Source organism: Corapipo altera, unplaced genomic scaffold (assembly GCF_003945725.1).
Source record: "Corapipo altera isolate COAL_440 unplaced genomic scaffold, ASM394572v1 180, whole genome shotgun sequence".
In the NCBI taxonomy this organism is placed as follows: Eukaryota; Metazoa; Chordata; class Aves; order Passeriformes; family Pipridae; genus Corapipo; species Corapipo altera.
Window position 1 is genome coordinate 162,702 of NW_020884915.1, and position 25,852 is coordinate 188,553.

General features: G+C 42.8%; 2 protein-coding genes across 2 annotated transcripts in view; one reads left to right on the forward strand and one right to left on the reverse strand.

Moving 5' to 3' along the window:
• NKX6-2 (NK6 homeobox 2) overlaps window positions 1-362 on the forward strand; it is a 16,391-nt gene extending 16,029 nt beyond the window's left edge. Inside the window, exon 2 of the mRNA XM_027655191.1 lies at window positions 114-362. Coding sequence (XP_027510992.1) covers window positions 114-362 — 249 coding nt within the window. The remainder of the gene's footprint in view (window positions 1-113) is intronic.
• Window positions 363-2,973: 2,611 nt separating this feature from the next.
• The window catches only part of INPP5A (inositol polyphosphate-5-phosphatase A), a 147,290-nt gene continuing 124,411 nt past the window's right edge, over window positions 2,974-25,852 (reverse strand). The window contains exons 11-15 of the mRNA XM_027655260.1: window positions 25,242-25,315; window positions 10,081-10,192; window positions 5,926-5,994; window positions 4,650-4,737; window positions 2,974-4,556 (exon numbers count right to left, since the gene is read on the reverse strand). Of these exons, the coding sequence (XP_027511061.1) occupies window positions 4,657-4,737; window positions 5,926-5,994; window positions 10,081-10,192; window positions 25,242-25,315 (336 nt within the window). The 3' untranslated portion in view covers window positions 2,974-4,556; window positions 4,650-4,656. The remainder of the gene's footprint in view (window positions 4,557-4,649; window positions 4,738-5,925; window positions 5,995-10,080; window positions 10,193-25,241; window positions 25,316-25,852) is intronic.

The window sequence follows — 25,852 nt, forward strand, 5'->3', positions numbered from 1 at the left end:
TGCGGGGCCGCGCTGCGGGACGGGACGGGACAGAACGGGACGGCCGCGGGTGGGGGCGGGCGCGGCGGCGGGGCCGAGGCCGTTCCTAAGCCGTGCCCGCTGCCGGTGCCCAGGTGTGGTTCCAGAACAGACGGACCAAGTGGCGGAAGAGACACGCGGCGGAGATGGCCTCGGCAAAGAAGAAGCACGACTCGGAGACGGAGAAGCTGAAGGAGAGCTCGGACAATGAGGACGATGACGAATACAACAAGCCCCTGGACCCCAACTCAGATGACGAAAAAATCACGAGGCTATTGAAAAAGCACAAATCCACGAACCTGTCCCTTGTCAGCCCCTGCAGCACCAGCTCGGACACCTTGTGAGGGCAGGAGGCCGACGGCCGCGATGGGGCGAGTGTAGCTGGGTGTTTGAAGTGGTGTGTTGTACAGCCTGAGATGTATGTGAAATGTATATATATTTTTTACAGAATAAGTTATGAAATTATTTTCTTTCTCATCGATGTAAATTTCAGAGAAATTTTTCCGACTTTTTGGGTTTTATTTGTGTCCCTTTAAGGTTCCTGCTCTTTCCTTTAGCCTTCCTGCTGGTCTCCTGCACCTAACAATCAGGTTTTGTTACGTTTTCTATGGGTCTCCAAATCCAAGCTCAGCCACGTTGTATATAGTAAATTTCAGATTTTGTGATGTATATTTCTAGTGTAAAAACGGCAGCTTTCTTTCACTCCTTGTCCCTCAGTGTTTTGGCGGTTTCATTTCTCCTGCCTCCGGATTTTATGCTTAATAATACCAAAAACCAAAAACAACGCCCAAAAAAAAAAAAGCACGAGAGAAAAATGGACACTTGATTTTACATTGGGATCAAATAATGTCTCCACACGTGTTGGAAAGACTTTGTATAAATCAATAAATTATTTAACAAGCTGCTTCTTTAGCGACTTTCTTCCTGCATTTCTCGTTCTCAGTCCTGGCCCTGCTGCTCTTGGGGGCCCGGGGACCGCGACGCTCCTGTAGGGTGCCCACAGCCCCCGGGCCGGGCGCTGCTCCGCGGGGGAAAAGGAGCTGCTGCGGTCGGGCTGGCGGGCTGAGCCGGGAGCGCCCCGGGCCCGCTGGCTCCTGCCGGGGGCCGCAGTCGCTGGCACACGGGAACCCGCCCTATGGGACCCCCTGACAGCCCCGGAGAGGAGAGACCCGCGGCTGAAAGTGCAGCCCGAACCTGCCGGGAGCGCCGGTCCCTGGGTCCCGGAGCGCGGCGGCGGGCGGGGGATGGGGTCTGCTCCGGGGAGGAGAGGGGGATGCCGGGACGCGTCCCTCGGTGCTGCCCGGGAACCGGCCGCTGCAAAGACCCGAACTCGTTGAGATCCGCGGCGGAGGCCTTTGAGCTCCTCCGCCCTCCCGCCGCTTCCCGCCGGGATCCCGGGACGTGCCTGTGGGCCCCGGTCCAGCACCTGCGGGAGCGCCCGTGCCCGAACCGGCCGCCGAGGCTCCGCGTTTGTCCCCTCTGCACACGCGAGGCCCGGTGGGTCTGAGCCGCCCGCGCCGTCAAGGTGCTTTTTTTTTTGTCGGTGAACGAGACGTTCTTTTCTTTCCGTGTCTCCGCTACGGCTTTGCAGTCCGAGCAAAGGCAGCGGCCGCACCGCGGGCGGCCCCGCTGCCCCTGCCCGGCAACCAGCGCAGGGACACGGACCCCGGCGCGGGGGGACGGGGCCGTGACGGCTCCCCGGGCAGTTACGGGGCCCGGTCCCGCATCCGCCATCCGCACAGCGGAGGAACGCGGCCCGGCCGCCTCTGTCCGCGCTCCCGAGGATGTGCCATCACCCCCCGCGCAGATGCCGCGCACGTCGAGGCACGACACGGGCCCGCGTCGGTGGGAAGGGGCTCGGAGCGGCGGGGCCTGGCCCGGTCCCCGCTCCGCCGCTGGCGCTCCGCGCCCCTCCGGGCGGGCGTCGGGGCCTCCCCCGCGGAGCACCTCCGGTCCCGGTGCCGCCGCTCGCTGTGACTGATTCCCGTGCGCTCCTGCCGGGGCAGCTCCCGGGGAGGGCGGGGGGTCCCGCAGGTCCCTACGCAGTGACCGCGGCCGCGCTCGGTTGTGCCGCGCTTACGAAGGGAGTGAATCGAGTTTAGCGATTAATCTTCGCCCGGCTGTGAGCACGCTGAGCCGGGGCGCTGGGACCGGGCTCCTGAGGGGAAATGGCTGGATAAAAACACCTGCGTTGGAGCCCAATGCTTCCCACCTGCCCCTTCCCGCAGCTGTTGAACGAAACAGGCTCGCTGGTGGCCCCGCGTTACGGGACAAGGCGGCTCCGCTGGACCAGCTGCCCATCGGCAGCGCCCGGCGAGGGGACTCGGCAGGACCTGGGACGGGCCCGGGCCGCAGCCAGAGCCCGTCGCTTCTCGGCCCTCCCGAGGCTACAGCGGCGTGTCCACCGGGATCGGCCCGGCCCGGCTCCCCACGAGCCCCGGATACACCTCCGGGGCTGTTTAAATGCGAAAGCTGCGTTTCGAAACCGCAAGAGGTTCCGTTCGGGGCGCTCTCAGCAGCTCCTGCGCCCCCGGAAGGGTTCGGGCCCCGGACGGCCCCGCGGCTCCCGGCTCCGGCCACTTCATCTGCACACGAGGCTTCGGTCCCAGCTGGAAAAGGCTGCGGAGTTTTTTTCTGAAACTTGAGGTAATTACGAAGGAGTTTATGGTGGCACATTTCCTGACCCGCTGGGGACTGGCATCTCGTGAACAGCTCGTGAAGCTGCATCCCCTCCGTACGTCAGCGCTCCCACAGCAGATCCTCAGTGCCTTTCCCTCGGTTTGTATTGTGATTCGATTAACACCAGAACTGCATCCTATCATACAGGTTTTCATATGAAAAATAACTTGTTAATTGGCAGGAGATTAACAGGTATCTCACTAATAAGAAATATGACAATTTAATAATTTCCCTGTAATCCCCAATGCCCAAATTAAAGGGGCAGACACAGCCGTGTTCACCATGATTAGTTTTATTGCTTGAGAACCAGAGTACTCATTTCTAAAGGCCTTCAAAGTTATCATGAGTTGAGTTTGCTTAAATAGAATTACTGTGTGGTTATAATGCAACATGGCACAATAACAATACAGAGCTGCAGACACCCTTTGGGCAACGATACTTGATATAAACCGGGTTGTGCTGTTGAGAAAACACTCTGCAAGCGGACATCAAATCATTTTCAGTGGTAGTGATTTATACCAAAATCAAGCATCAATCTAATGCCATCACGCAGTCCATGAACTCTGTAGTGTTCTAAATTAAATCAATAAAACATACATTTGTGTTTCATCAACAGACTCCCTAATCACCTTTTAATGTTGTATTTAGTGGTGGGAGAAAAATGTCTGTAACAAGACTATATTGTAGGCTGCACTGAGCTACTAACCAGGAAAATTTACAGTTGGGTTGGTTTTTTTTTCCTTTAACACTGTATAAATACAGTCTGTGTCCAATATAGTTGCTACTTGAAGCAGACTATATTTTTCTTCTCCCGTGTTGTTATTGTTTCAATATAGAATACTTGGCACCAAAAAACAGTAACAAAAGACGGACAAAAACAGTTTACAAAATTCTGGAAAGTTACACCCAAACCTAGCTAAGAACTTCACATTCAATCCTTAATATTACATAGAAAGAAGGGATTATAGGAGTAACAAAGTGAAACTGCTAATATATGTGCTATATAGTATGCTATATATCTGTATCCAGAATGGCACTGCTATATATTATTTATTATATAAATGTTGGTTGTCAATGTACACTTAACTAAACCTGCTAAGACTCCAACACTAACTGCTGATATGGCACTCTCAAGCATTCATATTGGAAAGTATATTTAGCGTAAGTTTGGTCAGGTTTATAAATTATTTATATATCTGTGTATATATACACATACATACATATATATATACACACACATATATATGTATGTATAGAAAGCAGCTGCTGTGTGATTCAAAAACCATGTAACATGGCAGTATAGTAAATAAAATGAGAAAAAAATTATAAAAATGAAAAACAAAATACTAAAACTAAAACACAAACCATAAGCCTTGGTCAACAAAGAAAATACCATTTAAAACCATCAATATCTCTATCTATACAATCCAATGTACAAAACCCCAAAGTGGTAAAGATATATAATGTTAGGCATGATACCTTTAAAAGTTTATAATATGCTGAAATAGCTTTTCCACATTGACAAACACTTATTAAAAGTTGAAAGTCGTGAAATCTAAAATACATAACATCTCTGCTGTCTATTTAGAGTTTTGGCAACAGAACTGTGACATATATATAAAAAATAATTCCACATTTCTACTTGATGTCACATGAACATACAAGACAGTGAGGTATGTGAGGCTTCTCTCGAACAGAGTCCAGATGCTGAAGCATAGTGTACGATCAGCAGTCTAAAAATGTGGCACTCGGGACTGGATTGATCAATACAGCTGTTGGGATTATGGATTTCGGGTGCTGCCTTCCCTCCTACAGGGTGGTTTCACGGAAAATCTTCTCACTTCGTAGGCATCTTTTTCCTGTTGCAGAATTGGCATTTTTTTAAAAAGAAAGATAAACACAGGGGAAATGATGTAGAAAATATAAACGTAAAGGAAAAAGATGATATTTACCACCACATCACTGCACGACACAACACTTGTGCACATTTGCAATAGGTTTACCTGCCCCAGCAGCTATTCGAAAGGACAGGAACACAGGCTGCAGCAAGTTAGGGAAAAATAGAAGTTACACGTTTGAAATAGACACTTTTTTTTTTTTTTTTTTTTACAGTCAGTCAGTAGCAAACACAACAAAATGGTGCAGTAAGTTTTTGAATTAATCTATCTACAAAATGCACAAGGGAATTACATAATTTCCTCACAGATTTCTGCTCCCACTGAAATCTAAGGGACAATTTTCCACTGATTTCTGTGGGAAGAGAATCAGGTCCCACACACATCTCCCTTCTGTCACAGAATCAGCTCCACTGGAAGTGCCATGCCACTTCAGTGACAAAGGAAACAAAAATTGCTGTTTCTGGACTGGCTGTCCCGGTGCTGACACACTGAACTTTTCATTTACTGGGTAAGTTAGTAAACTTCTGTATTTTAAAACCTGATTGGGCTGATTCTGGACCAATGCCTTAAGTGCATTCTTCCTTAGAAGACAATGCTCTGTCTCACAAGAACTCTGCCCATGGAAGTAAACAGGGGTATGTATTTGTGAGTCTGGATTTATGTGTGCACACACACGTGTAATTACCCACTATCCCTCTCTGCATTATCATTCAGGAGCCTCAGTGCTGATTTTAGATGGGCTTTCAGAGGTTTCCTCCTACTCCTCAACTGGCTTTTTTCTAAGAAAGTAAATACTCTGTTTTGAGGTATTTCTAACTTAGCTTTCCATCTGGTATCTTCAGCAGAGAAGATTGTACATTTCAGGTATTTTTATTATTTTTAACATCAGGTATTTATGTAATTTTATGTCCTTTTCCTATATTCTTTTTATCAGTTGCTGTTTGAATATGGAACTACCAGTATGTTCTTTTTCTAATAAGCACCTAGGCACCAACCTAATTGAAGCTAAGATTTAGAAGCATCTCTGATAACCCAATGAAATTACTTTTGTTTTAGGACAGTTTTAAGTGCACAGATGGCTCTTCTTTGCTTGCACCGTATCCTGCTTCCATTCCTAGTGCCCATCATCCCGTTCTTTATTTGATTTCCATACAAGCAGCTACTCTGATACACTGGCTGATTTCAGTTGAATTCAACTTTGAAACATTTTCAAGGCATTACTTTAAAAATAGGGCAGAGATATAACCTATTTAAAATTAACAGAACCTAGTGCATACATTCTCCTTCTTAATAAAAACTTAGAAGATACAATACTAAAATGTTTAATTACCTTGTGATCCCCCATGCAGACATTTGGCCCAATGTGGTCATATATTACTATCTTCTCATCGTTTTCTGACTAGTTAAAAAAAACCAAAACACAACAAAACACTAGTCAGTCCAAGAGTTCTCCAGATTACAGAAACTTAAAGAAACATAGAAATATTATGCAAATAGGTCAAACCACTTTCTGAATGAGGTGATATTAACACATCTTTGCTTGGCTTCTCCAGAGAAAGCCCGTGTAAAATGAACTTTTATGCCCAGTCCTGCCTGCAGTAATTTTTGTGCAGTTTATGCAGCAATTTGTGCAATTTGTCCTCAGAACAGAACTCCTGATCTCTCTGCACCTCCTCCCTGCGCTGCAGCCTTGGGAAATGTTCATGGCTGACGCTGGGTTGGGGGAAATGAGGGACTCTTTGGTAGCTGCATTCCAGGCTTCTGTTGCAAAATGCAGCTGGCACATTTGACCAGTCTGTTTTTAAGAACAACACACAATTTTCATTGAGTTAGGTGTGATAAATGTTGTTCTCTGAATTAAATGCAACCCACACTGCCTTATAAGAGCATTTGATTTCATCATATAAGGGATTTTAAATGTTCAGAGAGATGAATGATTATTTTCAGGTTATGAATATAATCTCTAACAATTTCTCTGAGATAAATTTCTTCATCTGAAAAAAAAGCATTCAGTGATTTTAAGAAAATCAGCAAATGAAAGATGACATTCCTCCAGTCTCTATTATGAATTGCTTTCATTTTGTTCCATGTCGAACTTTACTCTCACAAACCGACTTCTTTAGCATTTGTAGCTTAATGAACAATAAAATGTACTCATCTTTCTGCCGTTTGCAATAAACGTGATTTGGAGGGTCTGTTTTGAATCTCTAACACTGCACTTCAGGAATAAATACAAACACTTTGCCATACAGGACAATTTCTTATTATGCTAATTCTATAAGCTAATTAAGTCTGCAATCTGCACGCTCTCCGGTCTCTAATACAATCATAGATGCGCTTTAAACTAGTTGGCAATACTAATTTATTTTGTATGAAACAGTCAAGACTTTCCCATCTGTAATCAGTCAAGTTTGACTGGGCAATAACTTTATATAAACAGTAGCATTTAGGACTATAAAGTTAAAACTGAATTATCTTTAATGCAGTAAGGAAGCTTAAGGTCAGATTTACTTTATAGCACGGTTGCCTGCCAAAAATATAAAAACATAACCTTCTGCATTGTATGCATGAGCACTTTCCAATATTTCAAGATCATAATGCCACCAGCATCGGAAGTGGGGATACATTCATCAAAAGCGACTTGATAATTTACAAAGGCAGCATAAAATTGTGGATTTTCAACTGCATAATCTTTAGACAGATAAACAAATTACAGCAGTGCACAAGCAGAAACAATATCCACTTGGCTGAGCATTCATTACTTCATGCGATCAGGCATCAGCGCAGCTCCCGAGCAGTGGGCAACCTTTGGTGGTTTAGGGCTCAGGAAGCATAAAATAACATGATGGTGAGGTAACCGACCATGGCATGATAGATGATGTTGCATGAAAGCTGTTTACAGCCCCATGTCTGTACAATCTGTAATGCCTACTGTGTAGCTGAGCACACCGTACAGTGGCAATTTGTGCACACTATCCTTTCCTTACCTGGGATTTAAATGCAGATTTACCACTATTTTGGTTGGAAGTAAAATACAGAACTGCTAAGGCAGAAAAATAAAGTCTTTATTTGCCTATACGAAAAATTAATACAGCAAAATAATTGCCTGCTTAAGAATATTCAATAGATAATTACAACAAAAAACCCTTTAAAAATTCAAATAACATATTTAAAGGATTTGTTACAGTCTGATCAGTTAATTAAAATTGGCTTTTACTTTCTTCAGTTTCTTTTAAAGCTTCAAAGCCCAGGTCTGGAGTAAATTCGCACTGCAAGGCCAGTGCTGCTTCCTGTGCAGAACCACAGAAACCTGTAAGGTCGTTTTGCCCTTTCCTCTATCAGCTCAGCATTCTTTTCTAAGGACTGTTTTCTGGGCCAGAATCCCAGGTTGGGTTTGGGCTGGATAACTCCTGTGCTGGTACAGACCGACTGGTTAAAGCCCTGTGCCAGCCTGGCCTCACCAACACCTGTCACTCTGCACATGTGTTTCTGGAGATGCCCCAAACTGCCTGATCACAGTTTGCAAATGCAAAGCTCTGGAGATAGAATTCTGTGCACTTTTAAAGGTAAGCTTTGAGTGATCTAGCTGGGTTTTTGTTACACAGACACTGGGAATTGGGTAACTCACCTCACAGTTGCAAACTTCTCCAGTGCTCTAACTTTGTTTTCCTTTGTTTAATTTTCTCCCATTATATCCAAGTTATAGCCCTCTAGATAATCAGAAAGAATTCCTTTCCCTCTGTAGTGTTTACACTCTTCAAGCCTTTGTGTACACTTCTATCTCCTTATTCATAGCTTTAAGAAAAAAATCTTCCCTCATTGGCCACTCTTTCCATGGTTTTAATCCTTTGTTCTTCAGGAATTTCATGGGCACCAAGTACCATCTGTAATATTTTGGGTAAAATCTCACTTTTTCACATGATACTTTTGTATAAGAATATCAAATAACACTGATTTTGACATTACTATTTGACTATAAAGCCTATATTTCTCATAAGCTTCACAGGTTTTTTTAGGAAATACTGCAGTAAATACATTGTCTAAAATTTGGGTGAAACTTTGAGATGATGTGCAGATGACTTCTTACACATTAAAGTGTGTGAGGAAGTGCATTGACTTGAAATTCGAGTAACTACGGAAAACATGTTCCCAGCCTTTCAGTGAGTTATATACTGCAAAGCAAACAGTCTAATCATGAGATAAATAACCCTGATGAGAGAGAAACAGAAGGTTATAAACTTCAGGAGAGCGAGTTTCAAGGGTGTAATTAATTTAAACAGGCAAAAAAAAAAAAGCCATGAAGCTGTAGGACACGGATTTACTTGCAAAGATTATTTTCTGTAATTCACTCCCATTAAACTGCATTAATTATAGAGGAACACACAGACAGACACGTGACTTGGGCAATTTGGGGTTTGGAAAGTGTTACAGTCACTGAGTCTGGTCAGCAAGACCCCCTCACAGCAGCAGTGCAGGAATGTGGCAGCACATCCATTCCTGAATCATGCCCACAGCCAGAGGGGCAGGAAAACCAGCTGGGAGCAGAAAGATGTGGGAGAGATCTCCTCAGATCCCACACCCCTTCCCTGCTCTGTTCTGGCCCTCAAGGCAGAGTGGAGCAAGGAGAGAAGAAGCATCAGAAAAGGAAAACTTGAAGGGTCCTGAACCATATTTAGGTAATTTAATTTTGGACAGAGCATCACCAGGTTTACCCTATCTATATACCCTAAAATCACGAGAGGAATTACGTGTTCTAAAAATGTTCCACGACTGTATCTTTAAGGCTCTAATGGAATGTCTAAATGTAGACACCTAATCTGTATACCAGAGTTAGGGGTCTACCTGCTGGAGACTGCCCTCAGTCAGCAGACAGTGATACATTTGGTCCGTCTAGGACTTGACATATTCTTGGGAATACCTTGAGATATCTACCCCTCTGGTAACTCAGGTGCCTCCAGCTGTTGCTGGATAGGTTTTTTTTCTCAATTACATGACTTCTCAGCCAGCACCACTCATACCTGCTTCTATCTGTGTCCCTGCTGAATCTCTGGGACGGGCAGTGCTGTTGCTTATGTCATGGTAGGGTTGACTGGGCTGGGGCACTAGTGGGGCCTTTGTATTTTCTGTTACTGTCTTTAAGCAGGCAGTTTCCCAGTGCTGTGCTCCCAGTACAGCACTGAGGAGCACAGAGGTGGCACAGGACAGAGGACAGGCAGCCAGCGTGGGAGCTCAGACACCAAAAGAAGCGCTTGGGAAAGCTCATCTTTTGGTCACTGCCAGCAGGTTACTGGGGACAAATCCACCCTCTGGGGTGCAAAGCACTGGAAGCACCTCCCTTCTCTTAGTGCCATGGTGTGCTGTCTCCACCCTGGAGACTGTCTGCCACAGGCAGACTCAGGGACAGGCAGTGTCTCCCAGCCCCAGCTGCCCATGGTGCAGAGCAGTGCGCAGTGGAGGCAGCTGGAGGCTGCAGGTCTGTACTTACTTTCAGAATGAGCTCCTTGGCTGAGTGGGACATCAGGATTCTGTCGCACCAGGCTGGACATCTCGTGTTCATGTACTGCTTTCCCTGGCTAGAATCCTCACTGTAGGGATAACTGCAAACAAATCCCAACCACATCCATAAGTGACTCTTTGCAAAGCATCCTGAAACCTCTGGCTCAAAGGGCCACACTAATTACAAAATTTCACTGGCAAAAAGCAGCTCTTCTGGACACCTCTTGTACATGTTTTTCCTTCCTCCTCCCCCCTTCCTTTTCATGTGCCTTCTCAATGTCTCTTCTCAGATCTACAACTCTACATGTTAACATGTTACGACACACAGTTTTGAAAGTCTCACCTCCTTCCTTGTGCATATGAGAGTGTTTAAAGACAGCAAACTGTTTATCTACATGAAAGTAGGAAAATCAGTTCAAAACCAACTTCAAATCAGGCACTTGACTGTGACTATGGAAAATGTATAGACAGAAGATGAAAAAGGAAAAAAAAAATGAAAAAAAAGGTTCATCTCATTGGATTTCTTTGCAGGATTCTCTCAAAGAGAGTTATGCAGGAACAATTTACAGAAAACAGAGTTCAGATCTGGGATCACTGCAGCTGTACAAACCTCCCCCGGACAGGTTCTTTTAGAGTGACAGAAAGGAAGACAGGACAAGACAGCAGGTTTTGCAGGGGATTCCTTCAGAACCAAGGAATCAGGAATATGGTTTAAGGAAAACTGTGCTGACTACATAAGATCCTGCAGCTCTCTATGAAATTGTGTTAAGAAAAAGTATATTATTTTGTAAAGACATCTTGAATAGAAGCTGATTAAATGGTAGTTACACTCTGGGGTCATTGTAAACGTGCTGTGGCATCTCCACTGCATTCTAACATAGCTTTAAAAGGCAAAAGAAACCGTTTATTTTAATCTACCAGATCTAACTAGAGTTAACACACCTGTGTGAGCCCACAGGCTGAAATCTTCTGAAGCACCTGAAGGGCAAACTCTGGCTCCACCTCAGCAGGCTGAGGCCAAAGTTCTTCTCGTCTCTTCCAAATGTTCTCACTGGTTTAGTATGACAGAACTTTGCATTTGATGATGGCTCATCACGCTGTAAGGCCCCCTGACTTCCAAAATGGCATGCAGGATTAGCCAAGGAGGGGTTTTGGAGAAATCCAGAGGGTTTGTGACAGGCTCAATTTCTTGAATATTGGGCCTGAACGAATTGAAGTTTGCCCTTGACAAATGTCTTAAAAAAAAACAAATCTACATATGTCTGTGTGAGTGCATTTAAAATGACATTTGCATTTTATTCTGCTCATCACTGAATTCATAAAGGAAATACTGAAGTTTTTCTGATATGTGTGTTAATATAAAATTTCTGGTATTGTAACAAAAGGGTTTGCATGCTTGAAGAGAAACTTATTTACCACCCTGCTTGGTGTGATACTCTGAAACTGAGACATATAGCTCTCTACCAAATGGGTTTACAAGCTACACTGCCATTACAAAGATTAGCCATGGCAAACGTCCAAGAAAAGCGTACTGAGCGTATTGGAACAAACCAGTGATCTCAGTACCTTTTCCACCTCATCAAACCTAACAAGACTCATTTTCAAAACATATTATGAGAATTCAATTTGCTGCTTCACTGACATACAGAAGTACAGCTTATTTCTGAGTGTCTGTGAAATATTTTGATGATGTAATACTATTGGTAGTAGAAGCTCTTTGTCTGCAATTTAAGGGTTGACTTTTTCTCATAACCTCTTACTTTAGTTACTCCAGAACCCCACACAGCTGAAGCTACTTTTTATGACTTAAGGTATAAGAATCAATCACATTTCATATAATCCTTCCTTTTACAGTATTAACTGTATGGCTTTTGAAGTATGATGTTCCATGCCTAGAATGATCTGTTACTGCTATGTGTTACAGCATTTCACCCAAGAGCCTATATTCTATGAAATGGTATTTATCAATTTGCTTTATTGATCTTAATGTTATCTCAGGGTGAAAACTTCTACCAATTTTTCAAGGTCTTCAGCACTGATCACCCAGTCAAGAAGTTACTGTAGTTTACAAGTATCTTTGACAAACCAGATTTCTAATGGCTGGGACAGAGATAAAAATAAATGCTGCAAAAGTTATCCAGACAAAATGACCTGTAGGTAATAACTTAATACAATACAGTGGGGTAAGCTCTTCTTTTTATAAGGCAGAATCCTTCCTTGCAGCCAGAAGTGTGGAGGGTTCTGTCTTGCTGCACTCTAATAAGGCTTCTCCCTCCCTCCAACCCCTTTGATGTGTGCCAGACCCATTCTCAGTGAAATGCTGACACTGACATAACAAGAAATCCTATGAGATACATGCCCAAAAAATAAAGGCAAGTAACTATTCATGCTCTAGAGAGGTCAAAAGCATTTTGGAATAGGCAGGGTTCTTTTGTAGATGGGCAAACAGTGCTCATAGCTAAATAGGACTCAAAATTCCCATGAGGGCTTCTTTTTTGTGATTCACTGGATTGTGGGTACAGGATATTTTAGTTTATTATATGCTACCGATCTTAAACACATTTTTGCAAATAAAAGCTCTATTAGGGGTTTCTGGTATAAGACTTTCATGGAAGACATTTTTGTGAAGCATGCTGCTGAATGTGTACTGTTCCAGAACAAAACTGTCCAAGTAACATACACCCCAGAAGTTGTCTCCATCATACTGTTCTGTAGCTAAACAAATATAGCATGAAAACAGTGTGACTGCTTCCAGAACTGAATCACCTGCCTGTGAACTCTGAAGCTTTTGCTTTGTTGGAGTGTTTTTAAGGGTCTTCTCCCCAAAGGATACTCTAGTGTCCTACATGATGTTACCTCCTTTGGATGCCTTCCCACCAGCTGGTGGGATTTAAAACCAGTCAAGACAAGCAATGGAAAGAGAAGCCTGACAGATGCACAAGCATTGTGGGAAGCCAGGCTGATGATTCTGGTGCTGCTACAACAGAAAGATGTCATGGAATCAAAGACTTAAGGAAAATGTCCAAATCCTCAGACCTGCCCCGGTCCAGCACTCAGTGCCAGCCACGAACACCAGCTCTGTGCCCAGGAGACAGCCCCTGGGTGTGCTGTGCACATGTGTCCTGGGCTGGCACTTGGCCCCACAGCCAGGGCTGCAGGAAAACTGGGACACAAAGGCACAACACTCACTTTGCTCCTTCCCATCCAGCCTCTGCCCAGACAGCATAGATCACGATGGGACTCAGGGATCTGGAAAATATTTCCACTGGCTTCAGTGGGTAACCAAGACTCAAGTGTGCCAATACACACTGCTATTTGACCATTCTGGTTTTGGTTTTTGTAGGGTGGCTTCATAATTTCCCTCCTCCTTCCTTCCTTTCAACCCCACTTCTCACCTGCTTCTTTGCCATCAGGCATGAATAGCCTCTTTCAAAGAATACTGTAAATTCAAGGTTGTATGCATGCAAAAACCAGAACTATTCTTGTGATATCATCTTCCAAAAGATATTAAGCATAAGATTGTCTACAATCCAGTGCATTAAATTAGCTTTGTTTGCTGGCATCTCCAGCCTCTTTTAACACATTCACTCCAGGCAAGTAAGGAACTCACAGTTCTTAATTCAAAATTTAGTAATTCTAGTTAACAGATTTTCTGATCTGTGAATTGTAGAAATAATTACAGGTTTGATAAAAACAACTGCAGATCTGATAAAAATAATTTTAAAGGCCTCTACACCAAATAATCAAAAGTAAAAAATTCCAGTATCAGTATCCCAGAGGGAAAGCATTGTGTCATCTTTCTGTGCTTGCATCATTAGTCTTAACCACCAGGACAGTGACTGTGGTAGAGGAAAAGGGAGAACCAACTCTCCAGGTCCCAGAATTAGACAGGAAAGGATGTATTTTTCTCCCCTTTCAGAAGAATTCTGCCTCAATCACAATCCACCTTGTGCAATGCAGAGAAAACAGTGATCTTGAGAACTAATAGCGAGTGCTTGTGTAAAAATGATGACATAACAGATAAAGGCCTCTTGGTACCACTGAAACATAAACAGATATAATGCTCACACATACAAGTGCTATAGGTCAGGTAAGGCTGTACATACTTCCTAACCTTAAGATTCTGTATAGTTACAGATGATGTAACCATCATAACCATCATCAATGGTTTGTTACACACACTCTTATATCTGTTTAAAAATACAATGGAGAAATGAGGAATTCCATGTGGAACAACTTTTCTGCCCTGATTAAATCAGTAGCAAAGTTGGAATTTAGGACCTTAACAACTCATGCTAGCAGAGTAATTAATAGCAGAAATAGTCTGATATTCTCTGTGTATGCCAGTCAGTAGAGTTACGCAAAATGCACTTTGACTGTGCCTGCCCTGGATGATGAAGGGACAGGCAGTTTTGGAGCTGGAGCATCTCTGTGAAAGGCCTGTACAATTTATCTCCAGTTGTTTAGGATTTGCTTTTTCTCAATATGCTGCTTCTAGCTGCTTTTCCATCTTATTTCACAAAGTTTTGTTTCAGTTACACTTATTTAATCACGGTTACGGTCAGGTGGGCTTTCTGAATAAAACCTCCAGCAACATCACTCATATAATGCTCAATGTTCTTGAAATGTAACCAAACACTGATGAATTGCTAACTCTGTTAATAAGGAGCAGGCTGTCCAATGAACTACTGGTGTCACAGTCAATAAGGATGAGAGCTACTTGGCAACTGTTTAGGGAAAATAAACCATTAAGAGGGTCAGTAATATCAGAGCACTACTGCTGTTGACAGGTATTGTCAAAGATGATTAGACACCTTTACAAAAATGCTTACTGCAGGGTGAAAAGCCTTCTGACATCGTAAACCATCCTGTCAGCAGAGCCTTAACTTGAAACACATGCCAACAATGCTGTGTATATAAATGTCTCCTTAACCGGCATTTCCAGCCAGGAAAAATGCTCCTAATGAACTCTTCTCTTGTGTAAGAATGGATAAAATCTGTTAGTGACATGGGTGAAATGTACTTTCTAACAGGAAACAATGAATTCCCTTTGGAGCACTCTCACCTTTAACAGTTTGCTCCCAGCTCACAGAGAGCACAGGCGACGTGTCCTGCTCCTGGAAACGTTCCGGGCGCTGCTCTGGGGACTCTGCTTTCTACACCCTACATACTTCCAGTGGCAGTGGAGGAAATGTGGCAGCACCCACGGGGCAACAGTGGGAAAAATACAGCTGTTTGATCTTTTTTAGAATGATAAAGGCCATTTTGAACAACTGTGCATTTTACATCTAGGTTCAAATGCAGATGCTTTGGTAAACTTTATCATGTTTCAGGGAGTGGAAATGCCTCCTACTCGAAGACCCCTTGTGCTCATCTGTCAATTGTCCCCACATTTTTATATCACTGACTTTTTTCTAATACAGAATATTTAAGATGGAAAAGAATTATAAAGTGTCAATGAAAATTGAGCTCTTTATGGGAAGAGCTGAGATACAGTTTTGATTTGGTCTGTTTGATTTCTGAACTTGGGTATGAGTACTCACATTTACTACACCTTCTCTCACTCTTAGGTCTTTCTATTTACATATGACATTGAGAGAGAACTTCCAAAGTGAAAAAATTCCAACCACTCTTCATCAGAAAATTATTTACTATTTTTGTATATTCTAAGAAAATGGAGGAACAATTTATCTCCAGCTCTGACACATTCTCAGATTGCCTAAGTTATTTTTACCCAAAGCAAGGATAGTGAATGTAGACTGCCAGTTCAACCTTTGGGTGCTCCAAAAGTTCTAAGGCCAAAGATACAAATACAAATATTTTCATGCTTTTAATTGACACTCAGCATTAGTGTGAGCTGGTACATGAGTGTGATTTCAATAAAATATCATTTGACCAATCAAAGTATGATATCTAATTTTTGTCCGCTTCCAGATCCTTAGTTTCTTCCTCCAAACTGAATTACCATTTTTTATTTCCCTGAACGTGAAAGGGAGATTTGCATTCCCTAGTCCTCTTCCTAACAAATGACTGCATATAATTTATCTTCATATGCTCATCTCAGGCAGCAGATCTAAGCAGAGCAGTTAGAAACATTGCTGTTTGAATTAAATTAGCTGCTTCATATGTACCAAAACACTAACAACTCTTGGTGATGCTCTGCGAGCCAACTGGCCATGATACACGTCTCACTTCAGCCAAATCAGGAGGGCAAACACAGTAGTTAAAGTACAATGCGTTAAACAGCTGCTACTTGCACAGGCTACACTAACACCATGGTGATCACACCAACAATCGGAGTCAAAGGTGACAGTGGGAAGGGGGGGTCACCCGGGCAAACCAGCAGCAAAGGGCAAGAAGGGTAAACAGAACTCTAGCCCTGAGTCCGGGCACAACACAAAACAGGAGGGTTAATGACATGGTGGCTTTCTCAGAGTCTTTCTTACAGCTTTATGTTGGGCATATTGCTTTTTGGCTTAACTCACTTCTTTGGAAAATCCAGGTCTGTAATACGCTTCAGAGTGAGTGCTCCTGTATCACCAGTGTCACTCTGGACCTTTTTCCATTTAAAAAAACAGCACAAACCCAGAGCCCCTTTGTTTTACCAGAGAGCAAAATGCAGCCCTTCACTTTCTGCCCAGAACAGTGCCCATAGTGGAGATCTCCCTTTGCTGCTGATAAACGTGGCCCGGCCAAACTCTGGTGCTGCCATGAGCTGGTCCCAGCCCAGAGCCCCCCCTGTGGGAGCAGAGCCTGCCCGGGGCCAGAGACTGCCTCATAGCTGATGGAAACCAGCTTGCTGTGCTCTGCTGTTCCATCCCAGAGCCATGGGGAGGCCCAGCTAACGGACATGGGTTATTTGGCAATACTTAAAATGGATTATTGGGCAACACTAGTGCATCGGTGAGGGGACACTGAGGGACACACACACTCTATTGTTTTAATAACAGTAATGTTGTGCCCCACTCAGTGTGTGTAATACTGCTACTATTACAAGTGGATAAGTGGAATTATGAATAATGTTGGCTTGTTTGGAAGGACCCAGTGTGGATTGTTACAGCAGAACAGCCTGATATTACTGCATGTGACTGTGCTTGAGCTCATGGCATTTTCTAGGAACGTACCTGGCTTAGAGCACATTACTTTGGGGCTGTAATCTATAAAGTCTCATACTGGAAAAAAATAACTGGGAAGCCGAGGCAAGAGATGGGGCAGGGTTCAGACTCCAAACTACTGGGCTCTTCAGAAGCATGTTCAGATAGGAATACAACATGGACAGTCTGGCTGGCAGCAAAGTCCACAAGCTCTTTAGAATTTGCTTTCCCTTCTGCTTGCAGTATGGTCTATGGTCCTTATCTCACACCTGGTGTACAGTAATACTCAGTCCTTGAAACTTTTTTTTTACATCATTGGTTTTCCTTTCTTTTTCTCTTTGCCACAATTCCTTAAACCAAATAGAACTGCTTACCTGGGTAATTCTCTTCAGTTTCTCACAAATTAAAGGAACACCCTATTTCAATTTGGAAATTAATTGAGAATGATGGTAAGAGTGGCACTGGTTTAATATGAGGAGAAAAATGGAGATAAGATCTGTCTGAAAAGCCATTGTAATGATTAAATTCTAATTGTTTTGGAGGAAATGACAGCTGTCTCTCTGCTTCCAGCTGGGAAGCTGTTTCTGTGCTCCAGCCTTGCATACTGGAAGCACCCAGACAACTGCATCATGTCCTGTGGGAATTTGTTCCTTGGGGGCTGAGAGATCTACATGCCATTTCAGATACCTAACTAATACCTGGCAGGTGTTTTACAGTGCACGAGTAGGTATTAAGTATTTCTGTTCAGTGGACAATAATTCTTAATTGGTAAAAAAAAAGTTATAAAAGTACCCAATAAAGCAAGCATTGAAATAATTTAGGGCTTTCACACTTTTTAATCTATTTGAGAGTCCAACTCCCCCTTTGGTGGGACAACAGGACCAAGTAGCGTTATTGAGGTGATATTCTAGGAAATGGGAATCCTGTTGGCTTTAAGAGTACAGCAGGCAGTGTGTGTGTGACCTGAGAACATGCAGTGAGGATACTGGAAAGGAAGGGCAGCCTGCTGACACCTAAACCATAATTTTGTCCTTCTATTTCACACCCAAGGGTGACCTCGGGGTTCTGTGCACTGGTGCCCTCGGGGCTGGGTACAGCAGGCAGGGCTGTTCTGCTCTGGACAGTCTCTGCAGAAGGCAAGGAACAAGGGAATGCTCTGGGCTTGGCTTCGTGCAGAGCAGGCAAATCAGACCAGAAAAATGCATATATCGTTGTGCAACCTACTAGAATAGAGAAAGGTCATGGGACAAAATACAAGGGCAGAGAAAAAACAGATTATAGTCTAAATAAGATTCTGGCAGAATCAGGAACCAGTGCCAGAGAGAATTCCAAAGGAGAAATACTCTGCTGAGAGTAAATGAGATTCAACCTGTCTCCTGGTGAGAGGTGTCAAAGCCAAGATACTGCCAGTGCAGAGGGTGTGCTTGAGAAAAATATCACACAGGGGGTATCTAAGACACAAACGTATGTCCAACCAGTAAATTACATGACAGCCTAATTCAACAACAAGAGTAGGTCACTTTAAGAGAATGATTAATACATGAGATTGCTGTGCATGCAGCCTTATCTGAGAGCAAACCTTGTATGTGGGCGTGAACTCTTGCTAAAGTCAGCTCCTATCTCTGCTATACAACAGCTACAAGAATAATTATAATAATTAATGGAGAACAGTGATAAAGGTAACAATTGCCCACCTGTATATTGACAGACCACAGTGTTGTTACTTCTTTTTTCACACCTCCTGCCCTTTGCAGTGATTGCTGAGTACCATGAAGTCCTTTGCAGCCTCACACTGGGCTGTTTGCTCACAACCAGGCTGTTCAGCCTGTGAGTGACAGAGCTTACAGAGTTTAAAATGCTGAATTGTATTTAGTCTCCAATGGCTCAGGTTGCTATGGGCTACATTAGATCACAAAGGGTAATGAGATGAAAACATGAATATTCACCATATAAAGTAAAAGGCCTCAAAATATAGGAGTATAGGAATGGGTGAATAATGTCTGAAAAATACTCTATTGGCAAGATTTTTTACAGCCTGTCTAAGGCAGCAGGCTTGCCATGCAGCCCGTGGTTCCTCGTTAAGCTGTGACCCCCCTCCCAGGCTGCCCTGCCTTTGGCACATCTCAGGAGGATGAGGAAGGGCTGGGCTCTGAAAGGGCAGAGAAGGCTGGCCTGGGCTGTTCTCTCTGGGCAGAACCTGCCAGGAGCCCCACAGACACAGCACCAGCACAGAGATGTGGGGTCCACAGCAGGTGGGATAAGGCTCATTCCCTGCATCCCCGGCACACTCCTCTGAGGCATGGGCATACATGAGCTGACATGGCTCAGGCACATACACTAAGAATTGGAAGGAACTCAGAATTGAAGAGGAATTTAGGAAAATACCTGGATATCAAGTACCCTGCTGAACAGAGAGGAGATAACCGACAGGCCTGCAGGTGCCGTCAGTGTTATAGAATCACAGAATCAAGGAATGGTTTTGGTCAGAGGGGTCCTTAAGCTCTGTCAAGGCTTTGTTCTGGATGTTTCTGAGGGGTGACTACCTGAGCACCCCTCCCTCTGCACTGCAGAACGATGGTCACCCAGGGCAGAAGGGAGAATTCACATCACATCAAGCAGACGTGTCTTAAACTAAATGACAGTACTGAACTGGAGAAAAACAATAGATTTGAGTTCCCTAAGTATGCCTGCAGAGACGCTATTTTTAGATGTGGCTGTAGGAGAGCTCAGAAGTGGCTCTCAAATTCTTCCCACATTCAAAGTTAACTGGAAGGTCCTGAAGCACACATGCACTAACACAGAGTCTGTTGAGACCCTGTGCAAACCCCCTTGCATATACAGTAACACAAATTTGCTGTGCTGCCTTAATAGCATCCCACTTATAGATACAAATTAAATTTTTAACTAGAAATTCTCACAGAACTATTATATAAATAATTATGATCTATACCTACCAAAATTAACATACGATTAAAAATATGAATGCATTTATGTAAAATCCAACAAGTGCCATTTGCATTTTGGTTAGTAGTTTGGAAACTTAAAAATGAACTGCTGTTTCAAAAGGGCAGAAAAAAGAAGACAAATTGTGGATTAATGGCTAGATAAAAACAAATAGCTTTGATATAATTTAAATTAAACTAAGGCCATAATTAGCATTCGCCTGTCATCTTATCACACCTGCCAAGGCTCTGGTCTCCATTCCTAGAGCTGTTTTTCACATTTTGTCCTGTGAACTGCAGAAGGAACCCTGAGAGCAGAACTCAGCTCCCTCCTGCCCATACAGGCAGGTGGCTGGCCCTGACAGCATCCTCTACTTCTGTACTTGTCCTTTTGACCTCATGCCTGCTGCACTCAGAATGAGTAACCCAAAGCAGATATGCTACAGGGGTGGGAAAATCCCTCTGCAACAGCCTGGGCAGGGGGCTCTTCTTCTGTGATCCTGCCCTGAACCAATGGGAAGCAGGTCTTCTACTTCTTGTTTTGAAACCTCTCATGTTAAGTTTCAACCCACAATAAGTGTAACGGTCATTACAAACTTGTAAAGTCTTGAAAACCAGCTTTTCTAAATACAGAATTGACTGTCCTGGCTTTTATAGTGGTTTAAGTCAGGTCTACAAGGTTGTACTAATTCGGTTACTTATGCGGCCTTTCCCAAGGGACAGTCAATGTAACACACCTTCCCACAGAGGGTTTAAACGAGGGGTGTCGTCAGTCAGAATATCACACAGCACGGAGGATTTGCACTAACTTGGTATGGAGGCAGTTCTCTTCCAAACACCAACTGAGAAGAGGTGTTCAGGGATGTTCCTACTTCCTCCAGGGCTGGCTGGACCTGACAAATGCAGCAAAGCCAGGAGAGGCCTTGGGTAGTTCAATTACTTACAGAATTATCTGTACTATTGCTTAGAGACAAGCAAGAATTCAGTAGTTTACCAAAAATACTGTGAAGTATTCCTGGCTTAGTACAGAGTCTCCACTTTCTACAGAACTAAAAAGTAAAATTTTTTATGCTTCCTACAACATCGGAATTTTACTTTTAGAAACCATTAGCACAGGGAGTAGAAAGAAAATAAGAAAAGGTTTATATGAAGTTCAGTTTTTAAAAGCTGGTATTAAAACAAAATATAGTAGCTGGGAATATGCAAAGACCTATTTTTTTGCCAAGACCTGTGATGAGAAGATCCTGAGATGTTTTCTCTAACAGGTGATAAGAGTTAAGTGTTCCTCTCTGGTTACTGGATGTGGTTTACAGTGAGCTGAGAAGAGCAGGTAACAAACTGCAGGACAGCACACTGCACATGGCCTTTGAAGAGTAAAATGAAACCAACAGCTATAAATACAGTGAAGAACAAAAATCCAGCAGGATATTACAACCCATCATTTCATTATGGAATTTTATAGTTAGAAAATTGCTCCGGGAAGTCAACATTTCTATCACTATCTACACTGAAATGCTAACTCGGTGTCATGAAAACCTAGAAATGAGAAGGGCTGACAGCTTCAGAGTTTTAGGTCCCTAAATAAAAAGGGAAGAAGAATCTTGAGCTTTTTTAACAAGAGTTTGCATTTTTTTCATGCTCTAGATAGTGTACTTCATGAAAAAGCACATAAAAAATGCCTTTTGTTTTCCTCACTTACTAATCTTTTATTATTTTCCCTAAATCCCAGACAGCAAGAGTGGTAACTCTTCCCTATTGCTCCTGTACCATCTCACAGATGGTCAGCTTCCCAAACATTTATGACTATGGGAGTTTTTTATCAATGTATTAAGGCAATTTAGCAGTTCCTCAGTACAGTGGCTTCCTTAAAAAAACTTATCAGTATAAAGATATATGTCTACATGACTGCCATTTCTTCATTTGAAATTAAGAAAAATGGACAGAGAAATTAATCGTAAAAGGTGCAGATACATTAATATAAAACAATTAACACAGAAATGCAGAAAAAGTCCTCTCCATGCAGATTAGTACAACAGAAGAAATCCTTCCATAATTTCAAATGAGAACTGGGAATATGCAAGAGTCATTGGTTTTCCCTGGGCACAAAGCCCTTGATTAACGATGGGCACTGGGTGGGACTGCAGGTGGGACAGGGACCTCATGCTGCCCTGGGTGCCAGGCAGGGCAGAGAGGTCAAACAGGGTCACTTCAGGGCAGCCTGTTTCCACCTGGCTCTACTTACACCTGAGGAACCAGATCATGGTGTCAGGCCACTCTAGGAGGAGTGTGAAAACAAACTCCTAAAACTGCCTAGGGGAAAATTTTGACCCCACTGATGTTAACTACAAAAAAACCACTGACTCAAAGGAGCAAAGCTTTCAACCCCAGGCCAGCTATGGCAGTGTATCAGCAAGATCTCATGATAAAGTCCAGAGAATAAGCAGCTTATGCTGATAAAAAATGAATTTATAAGTAACTTAGTCTGCTGTGGCTCAAAGGGCTGTGACCTTTTCCATCTATCTCAAGAGTACACTGAATTTCCAGCATCTTTTTTGAGGGAAAAAGTTACGAGTAAGACAGAAATGCAACTGTGCTATTGATTCGTAGAACTCTATACACAAATTAGGCAATTAACTGCATGCACAAATGATAAAGCAAATGAAAGAAAGATAAAACTGTCCTGACTGCCCTTTCCTTTTCTGGGAGCTGTGAAAGGCAGGACTAGACCTGTTCAGTAGTGTTTTAACTGAGGTACTCTGCCTGCATCCCATGATGTAAGTCTGGAACACCAAGGATCAAGAACAGAAGCAGAGTGTGATTCATAGACTAAATCAGTGGACCATAATTAAAATATCATGTATAAAACAAATTCTGAAATACTACTTAAAGGCTATCATTACAATTGCTTACAACTTCATTCTAAATTCCAGTGCTTGCTAACTAAGCCCCTAAGCCCGACACAAAAGTGACCAGGGCTTTCTCTCTCCCTCCCTTTGGTGACAAAGTCCTTGTTTGATGCATTTGCAGAACAAACAGATACAAGAAGCCTAAATATACAGGACTCCTGTATATCCTCCTTTGGTTAAAAATACAAAATACAATATGACTGGATATATGACAAACATATATTAAACTTGTATTTACACATTTACAAACTGTAAAATCATCATAAGCTACAGAAAAGAAAAACAAAGGAAAAATGGAGGAAAAACTACTGGAAGTGAAACCAAGACATTTAGGCCATATATTTAATGTCTTTATTTCATCAGTGAAAAGGTCCCAAGTTAAAAAGAAAATGTCCTACTTTAAAACCATTCCTTTCTGCCCATTCAAAATATGTGGTTTTGCAGTTAATAGCACACTCTGGTCATTATTTCAATACAAAGAAAAATGAATCATATTATTTGTTTGGGGAAAATCAATGTGTTTGGTTGCACGAATAAAACTATCACACTGACCTGCAGTAAATCCTACAGCTCTGCAGTACCTCACTCACAGGAGGGGCATCAGGAAGCCCTGGGCACATGACACAGGACATGAGGAGGGATGGGTGAAAAAAGCACCCTAATGTAAATCCAGTTTGCTCTTTGCAAATGCATGAGTTTAGCCTGTTGGTTCTACATATTGTATTTTTTTGCAATATTCTCATATTCAATTCTCATATTTTATCAATATTCTCTGCTTAAGTTTGAAGAAATTTTGTGTTACATAAACTCAGCGTTAGCATCCCTTCCATGTCAGCTTTCAGTATATAAAAATCTATTCCTATTTATTATTATATTAACTAGTTGTTAAGGAAACAGAGTGAGTAGGACTAAGACACACAAAGTATTCACACCAAGCTTCTGATCTTTGCATGATGCTGAACTGCACTTACAGAGTGGGCTGAGGACTCTGCAAACTATTCATGCAACAGCATATGTTTGCCAAGCCTTGCTCTGGCTGAAAGCACTAATGTTGGAGAAATCAAGTACGAGAGTTCGTCTGACAAAAAAATCTTATCACTTCCCCTCACCTCCTTTTCCCTGAGCAGGTACATGACGAGTGGGACACACTCAGATGTACACACTGCTGGTCTCCTGTTACCATCCTCAATCAATAAGGACAATTTAGAGCGGTGGTAACCTCTCTGTGCATACTCCCACTGTCCCAAGGGATCAATACAATCAGTATCGCAGCTGGCTGCTGAGAAGTAATGAGATTATGATCACTAAAAGGCAAGCTTTCCAAATTTTTTCTTAGTGTATGCCAAAACATTATACTTTTCTATCTGTCCATAAAGGATAAAATAGTAATATTTAAAAATATTGTATCTATAAAAAAGGAAGTATATAAAAAGCATGGGTTTATCTGTCTTTTTTCTATAATTTCCTCAACTTTTTCTTTGCGAATGCAGTATTTCTTTCCCTTAAAAGCAACTGTGAGATTTGACTCCTTCATTCTTGGAAAGGGATCATACACGTTTAAAATGGCACCAAATTTTCCACAGATTTCCCTTGACCAGGACTGCCACTTGCAAAAACCTCGCGTTTGTACAATAATAATACTAGTCACGGTTCCAATTCACCTCAGGGATGCAGCTGATAAAAATCATGCATGGGTATTAAACCAGCCAAGTTATTCTAACAGTCTTAGCAGTTATATAATATGAAACTGAAGAAGCAGAATCTAAGTTCCTGCCCTCTTTCCTCATCCCCTTCTCCCCGCGCGACGGCCCTGGGCTCTGCACCTCCATGAGTGGTGCCACTGCTCGCAGTCATCAGACAGCTTCAGGCAGAGACTGTCTTTATGGCTGCAGTAAAGTAATTGAACAGGTGGTCTGGGCCCAGTGCTTAAAAGTCTGCACACATCTCTGAGCACACAATCACACCAGGTCTGTTTTGAGAGCAGCTATAAAGGACAGGATCAGGGGGACCAGGACAATGAGGTCCAGAGCTCTACTGGCACGCGGTTCATGGAGTGATAGAGGGGATGTGGGTGAAGGAACATCCATGAAAGGAAGACTGATCATCATAATTTCTGCAATAAGTATGGAAACACTCTCATTTTACCTACAGTACAAGTAACAATTATGGTTTAGCTAGTTAAATAAATAGATAATATATGAATCTTACCTGGGAGGAAATGAGATGTCCAGTTCATACAATCTGTCTTTAAAGACTGACAGCTCTCTGTCAAATTCTAAAAGCTACAAAAAATAGAAATAAAGGCATTCACTCTTTAATGCTGAACTCCAGCAATTTAAAAATAATACATTATGTAAAAGGAAATAAACAGATACTTTGATTACACAGCTTGAGGTATAGCCCTCATAGAATAGTTTTTAGAAAGCAGTGCAAAACACGCTGGACTATTTTGATACATAAACAGTGCATTAAGAAAAGTGTTCAAAACGTTCATTTTCCTATCAGTGAAGCATGTAACACTGTCTCTTCAAGGTGCTGACCTGCATGTGCACTTACACTGCAAGGCAACATTTCTTCAAATTTCATTATTAACCTTTTCAGAGACAAACCAGACTAGCATTAAAAAATACAGTAAACTGGTATTGGAATCAGCCCATGAAAATGTCAGCAAAATGTGTGATTTTACTTTGTATTGTCTTTAGCTCAGATAAGGAGGTACATTTACTGCAAGCAGACAAGGGGTGTCCCGCACACGTATTCCGGAGGTGCAGGGCAGACAGACACGGAGGGATGTGACAGGAGGTAAAGGTGTTCCCAGG